The sequence below is a fragment of the Delphinapterus leucas genome, chromosome 21, assembly GCF_059928025.1.
Source record: "Delphinapterus leucas isolate spDelLeu-1000000601 "Yukka" chromosome 21, BTC_Dleu_Yukka2, whole genome shotgun sequence".
NCBI classification, from domain to species: Eukaryota; Metazoa; Chordata; class Mammalia; order Artiodactyla; family Monodontidae; genus Delphinapterus; species Delphinapterus leucas.
In genome coordinates, this window is record NC_143149.1 from 33,447,441 (window position 1) to 33,463,434 (window position 15,994).

A 15,994-nucleotide genomic window follows, 5' to 3' on the forward strand; every position below is an offset into this window, starting at 1 on the left:
CCAGATAGATTTAATTGATATTTATAGAACATTGCACCCAAAAGTGGCAGAATACACTTTTTTTTCAGGTGCACACAGAACATTCTCCAGGATAGATCACATCATGGGTCACAAATCAAGCCTCGGAAAGTTTAAGAAAATTGAAATCATATCAAGCATCTGTTCTGACCACAATGCTATGAGATTGGAAATCAGTTATAGGAAAAAGACGGTAAAAAACACAAATACATGGAGGCTAAACAGTGCATTACTAAGTAACCAAGAGATCACTGAAGAAATCAAAGAAGAAATGAAAAAATACATAGAAACAAATGACAACAGAAACACAACTGAAAACCTATGGGACGCAGCAAAAGCAGTTCTAAGAGGGAAGTTTATAACATTCAATCTCACCTCAAGAAACAAGAAAAGTCTCAAACAATCTAACCCTACACCTAAAGGAAGTAGAGAAAGAAGAACAAAGAAAACCCAAAGTCAGTAGAAGGAAAGAAATCATAAACATCAGAGCAGAAGTAAATGAAATAGGAATGAAGAAAACTATAGCAAAGATCAGTAAAACTAAAAGCTAGTTCTTTGAGAAGATAAACAAAATTGATAAACCCTTAGCCAGACTCACCAAGAAAAAAAGGGAGGGGATGCAAATCAATAAAATTAGAAACGAAAAAGAAGAAATCACAACAGATACCACAGAAATACAAAGGATTATAAGAGACTACTACAAACAACTATATGCCAGAAAAATGGACAACCATGAAGAAATGGACAAATTCTTGGAAAGGTACAATTTTCCAAGAAAGAACTAGGAAGAATTAGAAAATATAAACAGACCTACTGCAAGTAATGAAATTGAAACTGTAATTAAAATTCTTCTAACAAACAAAAGTCCAGGGCCAGATGGCTTCACAGATGAATTGTATCAAACATTTAGAGAAGAGCTAACACCCATCCTTCTCAAACTCTTCCAAAAAATTATAGAGGGAGGAACACTCGCAAATTCATTCTACGAAGCCACCATCACCCTGATACCAAAACCAGAAAAAGATATCACAAAAAAAGAAAATTATGGACCAATATCACTGATGAACATAGCCACAAAAATCCTCAACAAAATACCAACAAACAGGATCCAACAACATATTAAAAGGATCATACACCATGATCTAGTGGGATTTATCCCAGGGATGCAAGGATTCTTCAGTATACGCAGATCAATCAGTGTGATACACTATATTAACAAATTAAAGAATAAAAAGTATATGGTCATCTCAATCGATGCAGAAAAAGCTTTTGACAAAATTCAACACCCATTTACAAAAACTCTCCAGAAAATGGGCAAACCCATTTTCTGGAAACAATCCCATTTACCATTGCAACAAAAAGAATAAAATACCTAGGAATAAACCTACCTAAGGGGGCAAAATACTTCTACTCAGAAAACTATAAAGCACTGATGAAAGAAATCAAAGATGATGTGAACAGATGGAGAAATATACCGTGTTCTTGGATTGGAAGAATCAATATTGTGAAAATGGCTGTACTACCCAAAGCAATCTACAGATTCAGTGCAATCCCTATCAAACTATCAATGGCATTCTTTACAGAATTAGTGCAAAAAATTTTACTATTTGTATGGAAACACAAAAGACCCCGAATAGCCGAAGCAATCTTGAGAAAGAAAAACAGAGCTGTAAGAATCAAGCTCCCTGACTTGAAACTATACTACAAAGCTAGAGTAATCAAGACAGTATGGTACTGGCACAAAAACAGAAATATAGATCAATGGAACAGGATATAAAGCCCAGAGATAAACCCATGCACATATAGTCACCTAATCTATGACAAAGGAGGCAAGAACATACAATGGAGAAAAGACAGCCTCTTCAATAAGTGGTGCTGTGAAAACTGGACAGCTACATGTAAAAGAATGAAATCAGAACACTCCCTAACACCATACACAAAAATAAACTCAAAATGGATTAAAGACCTAAATGTAAGACCAGACACTATAAAACTCTTAGAGGGAAACATAGGAAAAACACTCTGACATAAAACACAGCAAGATCTTTTTTGTCCCACCTCCTAAGAGTAATGAAGATAAAAACAAAAACAAATGGGACCTAATTAAAGTTAAAAGCTTTTGCACAGCAAAAGAAACCTAATCAAGACGAAAAGACAGCCCTCAGAATGGAAGAAAATATTTGCAAATTAAACAATGGACAAAGGATTAATCTCCAAAATATACAAACAGCTCATGGAGCTCAATATCGAAAAACAAACAACCCAATTAAAAAATGAGTGGAAGGGCTTCCCTGGTGGCGCAGTGGTTGAGGGTCTGCCTGCCAATTGCAGGGGACACGGGTTCGTGCCCCGATCCGGGAAGATCCCACATGCCGCAGAGCAGCTGGGCCCATGAGCCATGGCCACTGAGCCTGTGCGTCCAGAGCCTGTGCTCTGCAAGGGGAGAGGCCACAACAGTGACAGGCCTGCGTACCGCAAAAAAAAAAAATGCGTGGAAGACTTAAATAGACATTTCACCAAAGAAGATGTACAGATGGCCAAGAGGCACATGAAAAGATGCTCAACATCACTAATTATTAGCAAAGTACAAATCAAAACTACAATGAGGTATCACCTCACACCAGTCAGAATGGCCATTATCAAAAAATCTAGAAACAGTAAATGCTGGAAAGGGTGTGGTGAAAGGGAACCCTCCTGCACTGTTAGTGGGAAGGTAAATTGATACAGCCACTATGGAGAACAGTATAGAGGTTCCTTAAAAAACTAAAAATAGAACTACCATGTGACCCAACAATCCCACCATTGGACATATACCCTGAGAAAACCATAATTCAAAAAGAGACATGTACCACAATGTTCATTGTAGCACTATTTAGAATAGCCACGACATGGAAGCAACCTAAATGTTCATCAACAGATGAATGGATAAAGAAGATGTGGCACCTATATACAATGCAATATTACTCAGCCATAAAAAGAAACGAAATTTGAGTTATTTTTAGTGAGGTGGACAGACCTAGAGTCTGTCATACAAAGTGAAGTAAGTCAGAAAGAGAAAAATAAATACCGTATGCTAACACATATGTATGGAATCAAAAAAAAATGGTACTGCTGAACCTAGTGGCAGGGCAGGAATAAAATCGTAAACATAGAAATGGACTTGAGGACACAGGGTGGTTGGGAAACTGGGGCAAAGTGAGAGTAACATCGACATGTACACTACCAAATGTAAAATAGATAGCTAGTGGGAAGCAGCCGCATAGCACAGGGAGATCAGCTTGGTGCTTTGTGACCACCTAGAGGGGTGGGGTAGGGAGGGTGGAGGGAGGCTCACGAAGGAGGGGATATGAGGATATATGTATACATATAGCTGATTCGCTTTGTTATACAGCCGAAATGAACATAGTATTGTGAAGCAGTTATGCTCCAATAAAGATGTATTTAAAAAAAAGAAAATAAAAAAAGTAAAGTAGTTTTTTGTCTCATTATATATTGAGTTGGAATATTTTGAAATTTTGAAGTAAAAATAGACTAGAACTAATCATGTCTTTAGGGAAAAGGTTTTTTTAATGGTTTGACTTCACCTGTGAAAAAATTAAAGAGAAACTTGTTTCATTTATAAGTAACATTTTTAGGGTGGTTCTAAAAATAAAATATATGATAATGTTTGTAATGAAATTAATTTATTATATGAGTAATGTATCTAAATGAACAGGTTATACCATATGGGGAAAGAGATGTTTTTGATTCTTGTGTAATAGAACACTAGTAACCAGAGTATTACCTGGAAATAATCATTTGTTGGTTGTCTTTTCTTCTGGCTCACATTTGCTGCCTTTCACTATTTTGCTTCAAAATGCCTGATTCTTCCGTTCATCAGATAGTTGTATGAGTTTGGACAATGACAAGCAGTTAAGTTGCTAAATTACTGGCTATATAGAATACCTACCAAAAATGTGTCTATGTTGTTGTCTTGTGACTTCATTTGATACTGTGGCTGGGCAATTTATGTGGAGTAATGAGACTTTGGATGCTTGATGTTTGCTGTAGGCATTTTCGGAGAGTTCTCTTAAAGTCACTTCAAAAGGATCTACATGAGGAAATGAACTACATCACGGCAATAATTGAGGAACAGCCCAAAAACTATCAAGTTTGGTAAGATGAAAATAGGAAGGAAATAAGTCACTATGCTAATAGTACCTGCCAATGGGTGACGAAACCATAGGGAATTGTTTTTTTCTTCATGATTACAGTGCTTGCATTGGAGCTAATGTCACCAGGCTTAACAGTGTTGTTGGGAGTACCTGAGATAACTTTATGTTTAGTGCTTGAAGTGGTGCTTGACCCATAGTTAACACTCAAATGTTTGCTGCCGTAATTATTTCAGACTTCGACATTAGCACGTAATAGTACTAGAGTCAGGAAAAAATTTGAGTGAAAAATCTGAAAAAATGTTTCTATTCAGTGTGTTATAAAATGACTCTCTGGTATTTCATCTTCTATTCATTTGTTTATTAAAAATTTCTTATTGATGTTGGGGGTACAAAAATGAATGCGACACCATCTAAAAGGGAAAGCAAATAATAAAACCAGTTATTTTACAGAGCAGTGTGAAAAATATAATGTTAGGGTTTTTTACAGTGTGTATTTGTTCTAAAAATTAAGCCCCTAACTTAGCTTAGACAAGAGGATGGGGGAGCAGGACACAGTGGGGGAAAAGAGAAGTTAGGGAACAGGAGGACAGAGAACAAATAGGCAAGAAAGAAAGAGTCTGGACAGTACCCAGCATTTAGTGAGCCCCCCATGAATGGTAGCGACTGTGGTGATGGAGGTGGCGGTCGAGGAAGAGGAGGTGGAGGAGGTGGCGTTGCCGTGGTCATGGTGAAGGAGAAGCAGCAGCGTGGTGACCGTCAAGAGCTGTCTCCACTTCTGTGCCACTGACTGCCTGCTCTTCATGCAGGGCTTGCCTCCACTGGATGTTTTTCCAGGGTAATGACTGGCACACACACCCTGTCTTTATGCCTGAGATTTAAGGATGATTTCTGAGAAGAAAGACTGCTGAGGCAAAGAGAATATTCCGGGGAGAAGAGGCATGAAAGAGCTTGGTGCACTCTGGGAACTGCATGTAATTCCATGTGATTAGAGTACATTTGGGGGCCCTAGGACGAGATCATAAAGGACCTTATGAACGTTGGTAAGGGTTTGGGGATTGATCTTAGCTGCAGTGGAGACCTCCTGACAAATTTTAATTAAGGAAGTAGTATGATTAGATTTGTGTCTCAGGAGCTTTACCCTGACAGCAGGGTGGAGGATCGTGGAACAGGCTCACAGTTCTGGTGGGCCATTGGCAGTGTGGGAGCCAGGGGAGAGTGTGGTAGGGTATGGGAGAGAGAAGGGTAGATGTGAGAGAGGTTTTGGAGGCAGAAGCAACAGGCTTTGAAGTTAAACTTACCAGGGCAGTGACAGAGAAGAAATGATGTCTATATTTTTGGCTTGACCATTGGGTGAATGGTGGTGCTGACCACTTGGGGAATTTTGGGAAACAAAGCAGCACATTTTTGCGAAAGGAGGGTGGATTCAGTACTAGAAAAGTAGAACTTGATGTGCTTATGGAAAACCTGTGTAAAGTTGTCCAGTTGTCCAGTAAGTGACTGAAAAATGCTTCTCTGGAGTGGCAGTCACAGCTCTGGATGAGGATGCTCAGGGAGAATTAGAGAAGGTTGGGGACAGAACACTGGTGAGCATCAGTGTCAGAGAGGCAGAGAGGTGGTCCAGGACGACTGAGGAAGGAAACCAGAAGCTAGTGTCCTCACAGAAACCAAGAGAAGGGAGAGTTTCAAGAAGAAAGGGGTGGATGGCAGTATCAGCTACTGCTGAGAGGTCGAGGAGAGCAAGGGCTAGAGATGACCCGTGGGATTGTTAAGTTAGGCAGTTGCCAGTGACTGGTCTTGGCACGAGCAGTCCTCCCACCAGGGGCGGGGCGGGGCAGGGAAGGGCAGGGCAGGGGTGGGAAGAGGAAATGAGCCACGGAGCAGTGCTTGAATCGCTGTTGAGAGAGAAGACGGAGCAAGCAGCTAGTCAGGGCTGTGTCTTTGGGTTTTGTTTTTCCAAAGTGGCAAAGGCTTCATGGTGTGGGGAGAGTTACTAGAAAGAGAGAAGGTGAGAATTCTGGAGAAAAGGGGGATAGAGCAAGGTCTTGCTTGGAGTTGGGAAGAGATCCAACACATAGGTTAGCCTTAGGAGAAGGAACAGCTCCCCAGCTGTGGACACATGCGGAGAGTGAACTGCTCTCTGGCCCAGTTGGCTAATAATAATCTGCATGATCAAATACGGCCGTTAAGGAGTACAAACCATAAGTAGATACTTAATTTTCAAAGAATTAGAACATAATAGATCTGACAGTGAGTAACTGAACATTTGGCAAAGCATGGAAGTGCTAGCTGTTGTGGATTTCCATTTGTAGAATTTTAAACAACTTTACCTGTGTAGCTTCTTTCTTTGTAAGTGCATGATGGTTGCATTCCTGAGAAATTGCCTTATGAAAGAGCTGTTTTATTGACAAAAGTGATTAGCTAGAGAGTTTCAGTCCCTCATTTAAAAGGCATTGACCCTTCGGAATTAAGGTGCTTTTATATAAATATTTGGAGGTTATGGCTCCAGAAGGGAGTTCCCTGGTGGTCTAGCAGTTAGGATTCAGAGCTTCCACTGCCATGGCCCAAGTTCAGTACCTGGTCGGGGAACTGAGATCCCACAAGCTGTGTGTTGCGGCCAAAAAAAAAATCCAGAAAAGTACTTGAAGAGATATATAAACTATGTACCATTTTATCTTAAAAGAAAAAAAAAATCCAGACATCACAAGCATTCTCAGCATTTGATTACAGCTAGTTTTTGCTGAAGAGAAGTAGCTTCTTTTTCTGGACACTGCAGATACTGTCATTAACACGTTGTCACCTATCGTTATGAAAAACAAAATACAAGACACCCAGAGCGGGCTTCCCTGGTGGCTCAGTGGATAAGAATCCACCTGCCAATACAGAAGACACAGGTTCGAGCCCTGGTCCAGGAAGATCCCACATGCCACAGAGCAGCTAAGCCCGTGCACCACAGCTACTGAGCCTGCGCTCTAGAGCCTGTATGCCACAACTACTGAGCCCATGTGCTGCAACTACTGAAGCCCACATGCCTAGAGCCCGTGCTCCGCAACAAGAGAAGCCACCGCAATGAGAAGCCCACGCACTGGAATGAAGAGTAGACCCCGCTCGCCGCACCTAGAGAAAGCCCGTGTGCAGCAATGAAGACCCAACACAACCAAAAATAAATAAAATTTTAAAAATTTAAAAAGAAAAAAAAACCCAGAGCAGTTGCTGTTGGAAACCTAGCAGTTTTTAATTACGGTACATTTTAAATTGCCCCCTCCGCTAGTTGCTATCATAACTAGTATAGTACAAGTAATGCAATCCTGTATGCCACGTCACTTTTTTATTAAATTCACTATGAAAACTTATGCTGTAAGATCAAACCCCTGTATTTAATTAATACTCTTTAAATCATAGAACATCAGAGAGAGCTTCTTAGTATTTTTTTCTGAGAAGTCATTTTGACACACTGGAGGACCTAATTCTTAAGTTTTTCCTGAATTATAGAATTTACCAGTAACCTGGAAAAATAAATTATTACTGTGCTCACTGACTTGGAAGACTTCTTAAATTATTTGGAAACCGTTCCCTCTAGGATCTTCCTCTTGGTAGTTTCTTGCCTTCTTAATATTCTCTAAGATGAATTTTTAAATTTTCCATGCATGTAGAATAGGTCACCCATTAAGCATTAAATCTTTCCCATTTCCCCCATCATCCCTGCTCACTTTTAGTATAATGAGTACTAATGGATTTTTTTAAAAAACAGCTTCACTGAGATATAATTCACATATCATACTATTTACCCATTTAAGGGGTATATATGTGCAGCCATCACCACAGTGAATTTTAGAACATTTTCACTAATAGATTTTTATAAATATTTCAGCTAAAGAAAATTATAAAAATAGAACCCAGTAGAGAACTCTTAGAAGTATTTTGCTGGTACAGAAACTCCTCTTTTGACAGACTTGCAACTTGTCATAGCTACTTGCCAGAGAAGTGAATTCCATTCTGCCCACAAACTGGTGGAATAAGAAGTTGCTTGAATGGTGGCACTTAGGACTTAAGGAAAACTGACAGCATGTTGATTACCAGAGGGGCTTCCATACTTGATAAAATAGTATCACATTTCCCATAATCTCATTGTGACATCTGGGCATGTTGAAAAATTCTTTCACACGGTATTGTGGTTGTCAAGAGATTACTGTACTTTCAGATTTAGCTTGAGATAAACCTTCTTTAAGCTCTTATTATCTGGTTTCATTTTACGTGCAAATCACTGTTTTATGTTTCTCAGCTGTTACTTAGTGTTCTGAAATTTTTTCTCATAGTGTTTATTCTGTAGTACCTTTTCTTTCTAGTAGAGTCTTGAGAATTAGAGATAAATTGCTGTTTCTTGAGTGTCCCTCCACATCACCTAACACATGCAGCGGATACTTTCGTTTTGGGGTAAATTAACACGAAACTTCTTCTCTCGACTTTAGGCATCATAGGCGAGTGCTAGTGGAATGGCTGAGAGACCCATCTCAGGAGCTTGAGTTTATTGCTGATATTCTTAATCAGGATGCAAAGAATTATCACGCCTGGCAACATCGACAATGGGTTATTCAGGTATTGCCTTTCTTGTGTTTTACAGATTTTTATTTTTTTAACTGAATTAAATAATTTAATTACTATTAAATTGTAGTATACTTAAACACACATGTAGATCATTACAAACAATATATAATGATTAAGAATTATTCAGATACTTAATTAAACCTGACATCCTTCATGTTGGTTAACCTTTATAATCTCTTTGGATATGTTGGTGAGTAACTTCACATTAAAGAATAATAATAGTGACTTTTTAAATACTTTTTGGATTGAACTTGTGTCATGTATTTGCTAGCAAATTGAATAGAAAAAGTAGTTGTAAATTTTTTATACAGCTGTGTTATTTTAATTAACAAGGACATATTACATATTAAGGTTTTGCATGCTTAAACTTTGAAATACGATTTTACAGTAACTGTTGTATATTTTATTTCTGCCCACTTGTTAAAATTTTATGCTAAGTCCCGAATAGAAGAAAATAGTTATGGGACTTCCCTGGCGGTCCACTGGTTAAGATTTCGCCTTACAATGCAGGGGGTGCAAGTTCGATCCTGTTCAGGGAGCTAAGATCCCCCATACCTTGGGGCCAAAAAACAAAACATAAAACAGAAGCAATATTGTAACAAATTCAATGACGACTTTTAAAAATCGGTCCACATCAAAAAAATCTTTAAAAAAAAAAGAAAAAATAGTTATAACTCCCACTCTGGGCATTTTTATTTATTCCAGCAAACAACTGTAGTGTTGTGTCCAGTGAATTTTTTCCAGGGATTGCTACTTTCTGCACTGTTCATTATACCAAGAGTATTTCACCAAAAAATTTATTGCTTAAAAATTTAAACTTTTCCAAATTTGATTAAAGGAATATATTTTCTAAAGACATTTAGTATTTTTATTTTTTTATGAAATTCTAGTTTTTTGCTGGTATCAAATAAGCAATGTTATCTCCGTTAGCTTTTTCATAGTTAACCTCCCCAACTTTTGTGGCATTTGTACGTTCTGACCTTTTACTCCTTTTTCAAATTGTCTTTGTTGGTTCTCTCCATAATTTTTTAAATTAAAACAGCTTTGTAATGTAAAAATTTATATCTAAATCCAATTGTATATTTATCTACATGTATTTTAGCATTTTTGAATACTTCCCTTTTACTTAATATATGTACTAATGTCAAATCACATCAAATTAATATACAGTAGTACAGTTAATCATTGTCTTATTACTGAGTTTGGTTTTTTCTTCCACATTTTTACCGTAAACAATGCATAAGCATTTAGTTAGATATACTTCCTTTTTTTTTTCTTTTGATTTAATTCTTTAGAGTAGTTCTTGGGTCAAAGTTAAAACATGCTGCTTGGTATCTAAATTGTTTTCCACAAGATGCTCCTGAATGACAGCCACTCTGGGTGTTCACTCTAACTTCCTCATTTTTCCTTCCTCATCGCCATTCCTCTCTTTGATGACTTTTCTTGCCCCGCCATTTCCTTGACCTTCAGCATCCCTCTCCAAATATGTGATGAGTCCATGTCTTCAGTTCTACCTGCTTAGCTTTGCTGAAGTTTTATTTATTTATTTTTGTTGTTAATAAATGATAGGACATTTCTAATTGGATGTTTTATTTTGTATTTTCTTTTAGGAATTTAAACTTTGGGATAATGAGCTGCATTATGTAGACCAACTTCTCAAAGAGGATGTGAGAAATAACTCTGTCTGGAACCAAAGATACTTCGTAATTTCTAACACCATGGGCTACAATGATCGTGCTGTATTGGAGAGAGAAGTCCAGTTAGTAATCTTCGCTTGTTCACTCATTAAAAGAATATTTGTGTGCCTACCATGTCTCATGTTACTACTGAGATACAGGGCATAAAGGCGTTGGGATACAGCAAAGATCAAGATTGCCCCAATCCTACCCTCATGGAAGTAATAGGACAGAATACTTAGGTGAAACCTATAATGATAAATTTACAAATAATATAGTGTATAGCAGCAGTCTCCAAGCTTTTTGGCACCAGGGACTGGTTTCGTGGAAGACAGTTCTTTCATGGACCGGGGATGGGGTGGGGCCGTGGCGGGAATGGTCCAGGTGGTAATGTGAGCGATGGGGAGTGGTCCACGGCCTGGGGGTTGGGGGCCCCTGGTGTATAGTAAACCTTTACTTTGTAGTGGCTTAAGTTTCTTAAAATATTGTTGCTACTGTAGAGGCTTAAGTTTCTTAAAATATTGTTGCTACTGTAGATTGAGAAGAACTCAGATTTCATGGTGTCTAGGAAGCTTTCTTTTAAAACTATCTCATTAAATTTTAGATAACAGTCCCCAGATGCCATGTTACTCTAGTGCAGGGTTTGGGCCAATGAGTCTTTGTTGTCCTGTGCATTACAGGATGTGTGGCTCCATTCTCAGCCTTTATGCCCTGTATCTCAGTAGTAGACCCCACCCCAGCCCAAATCACCCCCAGTTGAAAACTGCTCTAGCATACAAGATGCTGTTATAAGATCTAGAAATTTCTGAATTGGCATGAATTTCTATATTCTATCCATAAACCTCTTTTCTGACTTTGTCTAATTTGTCTCAGTGTCTTGTTTGAAATTTGAATATGTTTATTATCTTTATAGCCTGATGAGATCATAGTCATATTTTAATTATAAAAGTTGTTTCAACAGCTCCTAGGAAAAGCTGATTTCATGGTACATCTGCCTCTCATCTCCCTTGCCCTTACTTCTGCTTGGATCAGGGCAGTTGGCTCTAATCTTATCTGTTCTATATATAGGGTTCTGGTGATTTAAATTTTAAAAAAGCACACACACACAGTCTCCAATCTAGTGTCCTATATTAACTCTCTTCTCCAGGCTTCTTTCTTTATAATATTCATAATTTTCATAGTGCTGAATGAGTTTATTATTACTTTCTGTGAAAAAAAATGCTGTTAAAACAGCACTGCAACAAAACTAAGATTACTAAACTTTAGTCAGTCACTAATTTGAGCAAGTATATAGTGAAGCAAAGTTCTGTAACTCCCTTGGAATTTTTTGTAACTGGATCTAAATTACAATTAATAATCTGGTTAAGGGGAAGAGAAAAGTAGGGAGCATCCATTTGGAATGGAATCACATCATAGTTTGCAGGTACTCTTGTTTTGGAATATAAGAAATATGCTGTTGCTGGTTTCTTATTTTTATTCTTTGTCTATATAATCTCCATGCTTGTCTATTTTTTATTATAGCTTCCAAGATTATTTAGTTCTCCTTTTTCAATGAGTAATGATTTTTCTGGCATAAGTAGATCTTAGACATTTTCCCCAAGATTGCTTCAGCGAAAAAAGGACAGTCTCCTTGTTGTAGTTGACATTTCCTTCAGAGGGCAGTCTCCAACATTAACTTCTTTTCCATTTGTGAACTGAGCCTTCGTATTACTTTGTAAATAAGAATTGACCGTTGCAGCCACGAGGGAGTCTCTAATTCAGATATAACCTAGGGAGGTACCAAGTCCACCAGCAGAGATAAGTGAAAGCTCATGTCCAGGCTGTGCCACCACCATAGGAAGACTGTTTCTCATTATTGCACTGCTCTTGCAGAGTTATACACATGTTTATTTGTGGTCTTTTTCTTACAGGTACACTCTGGAAATGATCAAACTAGTACCACATAATGAAAGTGCTTGGAACTATTTAAAAGGGTAAGAGGTTGTTTTTGCTTTTTTTTTTTTTTAACCTGCTAACATGAGTCATCGTGGAATATGTTCCATAATCAGATTCCAAAAGGACACTAAAGAATTTTCCATTTTTCTGGATCTAAGAGCAGAAGTGTAATAGCGTTATGATAACACCTAAGAACAGTACCTTCTACCCTTTCCTTAACCTCCCAGGCACATACCAGCACAGTTTTTAGAATAGTCCATGAGTAGACAGTGACACAATTTTAACTGCATTTATGAATCCTGGGGTCTTTATGTCACAGAATGGAATACACACACCAGTTTCTGTTCAGCTCAGGATCACGGGAAGACAAGACAAATCACTTAGAAACAGATTGCACAGACACATAGCCACCCTTTCTGTTGTCATTTCCGGAGATCTCCTGTTACAAGTCTCACTCCTTAAATCAGCAAGGTTTCTCTTGCCACTGACATCACCCGGCTCCTTGTCAAACTTAAGGGTCTCCAAGGAAACAGGCCCAAAATGCACAAAGCATGGAGCTCAGTCACATTTGGAGATCTGTCAGAGGTTGGGGCCTATAATATCTGGAGAGCTAAAGGGGTGAATAACCATCTCAAGACACAGAAATGTCTCTCCTGTTTTTTTCCTTCACTTTTAATTTTAAGAAAATGGAGTTTTTTCCTTTAATTTTGTATGTTGCAGTTTGACTTACAAATGATTATTTTTAAACTTCATTATTCTTTTTAGCTAATTTTACCCAGCTCTTAATTATGTATGATAAAGCTCACATTTAATTTAAAAATTTCATTTCATTTCAACCTCATTCAAAATGTTTCCTTTTCTTGCTTATATTACAGGGGTCATTTTCTCTTGATCTTTCTACTATTTTTGTTCTTCCTTCTAAAAATTGGGAATAATTTTTTTTTTTTTTTTAGGATTTTGCAGGATCGTGGTCTTTCCAAGTATCCCAACCTGTTAAATCAATTACTTGATTTACAACCAAGTCACAGTTCCCCCTACCTAATTGCCTTTCTCGTGGACATCTATGAAGACATGCTAGAAAACCAATGTGACAACAAGGAGGACATTCTTAATAAAGCATTAGAGGTAAGCTGGCAGGACTCAGCGATTTCTTCTTGGAGTCTCAAAGCTGCGTCTGCCCAGCGACACGAGTATTCATGCCCCTTTCAACACAGCCACTCAGAATTCCGTGCAGGGCTATTCTGCTGTTTAGGGTGACACCCATATCACTAGTGCACATAGTATGTGACTCTAGTGGTATATCTCATTTGATCACGACCTGAATGAAACTGTACTAGTCCAAATGCATTTGCCCTAGGGATTGAATTACACATTTCCTTTAATGAATTTTTGTTGTTCATTTTCAGTTATGTGAAATCCTAGCTAAAGAAAAGGACACTATAAGAAAGGAATATTGGAGATACATTGGAAGATCCCTTCAAAGCAAACACAGCACAGAAAGTGACCCACCTACAAATGTACAGCAATAACACCGTCTAGAAGAACTTGATGGGATGCTTTTATTTTTCTAAGAGACTCTAACGCAGGAGTTAAAAACCAGAGCGATCATCCCCTTTGCCTGTGGTGTGAAACGTACATTACACGGGCACTGCTTTTTAACATGAACCCAGTGTGATGCTCCTGGGGTGCTAATGCTGTTCAGACTGGTTCTGAGTGATTTGATTCTTGTTAAGCAGAGTGATTCAGGGGAGGGAGGAGAAACAGGAAGTCCCCAGAGGAACTTGGTAGCCTTTCAGCATTCACTGTAACCCTTTAGCAGCAACTGCCCTAAACGGTGTATGTGTCAGGATTTGCAGCGTTAATGTTTGCAGGCAACGCGTATGTGAAGGATGTGAGTCACTTACATTTCAGTTCAGAAAGCAGGGAGTGCAGTTGTTACATTAGAGCTGCTCTGCCACACTCACAGTATCTTGCTATCACTGTAACCAACTAATGCCAAAAGAATGGTTTTGTAATAAAATTATAGCTGTATCCTAAAACAATTGCCATAGTGGTTTGACTTTTTTTTTTTTTTTTGCGCGGTACATGGGCCCCTCACTGCTGTGGCCTCTCCCGTTGCGGACCACAGGCTCCGGATGCGCAGGCTTAGCGGCCATGGCTCACGGGCCCAGCCGCTCCGCGGCATGTGGTATCTTCCCGGACCGGGGCACAAACCCGTGTCCCCTGCATTGGCAGGCGGACTCCCAACCACTGCGCCACCAGGGAAGCCCCTGACTTTTTAAATAGCATTTAACTATATACAGGGGACATTGTCTCGGCTTAGAAAAGCAATTGAGGAAGGATATATTGCTATAAAACTGAAGAAACCAGAAACATGACTATGTTAAAGGAAATGTAATTAAAATGTGAAGTGGTCAGTTCTTGACTACAAGCAACAAAATTCACTCAAGGTGGCTTAAAACTCACAGGGTTTATTGAGGTATATAGGTAGCTCACAGAATAATTACCCGATCTTCGAAATATGTCCCAAAACCCCACTGCAGAACTGGAGCATCACATTGCTGTTGCCTGTGCTGGGATCAGGAACTGCTGAGTGAGGCTGCCAGCTCCATGTCCACCTCCACCACCCTCCACGCAGGCTCACCTGCTTCCCTTCCCACAGGACGTGGCTCCAAAGTAAAGGCTCACTTTAGTGCATCTGATTGGAAAGAACCTAAAGGACATCGAACACCCTTAACTGCAAAAAGGAATCTGGGAAATGTAGTTTATAGCTTTCCAGCCTCCATGCTTCAGGAAGACTTGCTAGAAAGGAGTTGAAGGTTGAACAAGCGAGTTTCTGTGTACCTGCACGTAATTAAATCTCACCTTATCAATAAAGAATTTTTGTTCACTGTTCAAAGCACCAGACTATAACTAAAGAAATTATATAGAGTATAACAGGGAATTCCCTGTCAGTCCAGTGGTTAGGACTCAGCCCTTTCACTCAGGGGCCTGGGTTCAATCCCTGATCAGGGAAGTAAGATCCTGCAAGCTGCGTGGTGCAGCAAAAAAAACAAAAAAAAAAAAACAGTTATCTCAAGAATTCAGAAAATAACGATATATTTTTTAAAATATTTATTTGGCTGCACTGCATCTTAGTTGCAGCATGTGGGACCTTTAGTTGCAGCGTGTGGGATCCTCAGCAGCAGCACGCGAACTCTTAGTCGTGGCATGCGGGATATAGTTTCCTGACCAGGGATCGAACACGGGCCTTCTGAATTAGGAGCACAGAGTCTTAGCCACTGGACCACCAGGGAATTCCCATAATATTATTTTTAAACAAACTTTTTTTTTTCTGGCCATGCTGCACAGTTTGTGGGAACTCCCAATAACAGTATTTTAATAATTCCTGGAGAAACTACCATATGACCCAGCAATCCCACTCCTAGGCATATATCCAGAGAAAATCATAATTCAAAAAGACACATGCACCCCAATGTTCACTGCAGCACTATTTACAATAGCCAAGACATGGAAGCAACTTAAATGTCCACCAACAGAGGAATGGATAAAGAAGATGTGGCACATATATACAATGGAATATTACTCAGCCATAAAAAGGAACAAAAT

General features: G+C 38.8%; 1 protein-coding gene across 2 annotated transcripts in view; it reads left to right on the forward strand.

The window, feature by feature from the left end:
• Positions 1-15,457, forward strand: part of FNTA (farnesyltransferase, CAAX box, subunit alpha) — a 31,352-nt gene extending 15,895 nt beyond the window's left edge. The window contains exons 4-9 of one of the 2 annotated variants that reach the window (XM_022571358.3): positions 4,069-4,173; positions 8,639-8,765; positions 10,385-10,533; positions 12,361-12,423; positions 13,339-13,510; positions 13,792-15,457. In XM_022571358.3, the coding sequence (XP_022427066.1) occupies positions 4,069-4,173; positions 8,639-8,765; positions 10,385-10,533; positions 12,361-12,423; positions 13,339-13,510; positions 13,792-13,914 (739 nt within the window). In that variant the 3' untranslated portion in view covers positions 13,915-15,457. The remainder of the gene's footprint in view (positions 1-4,068; positions 4,174-8,638; positions 8,766-10,384; positions 10,534-12,360; positions 12,424-13,338; positions 13,511-13,791) is intronic. The other variant, XM_022571359.2, reaches the window with a different exon arrangement.
• Positions 15,458-15,994: the final 537 nt, after the last annotated feature.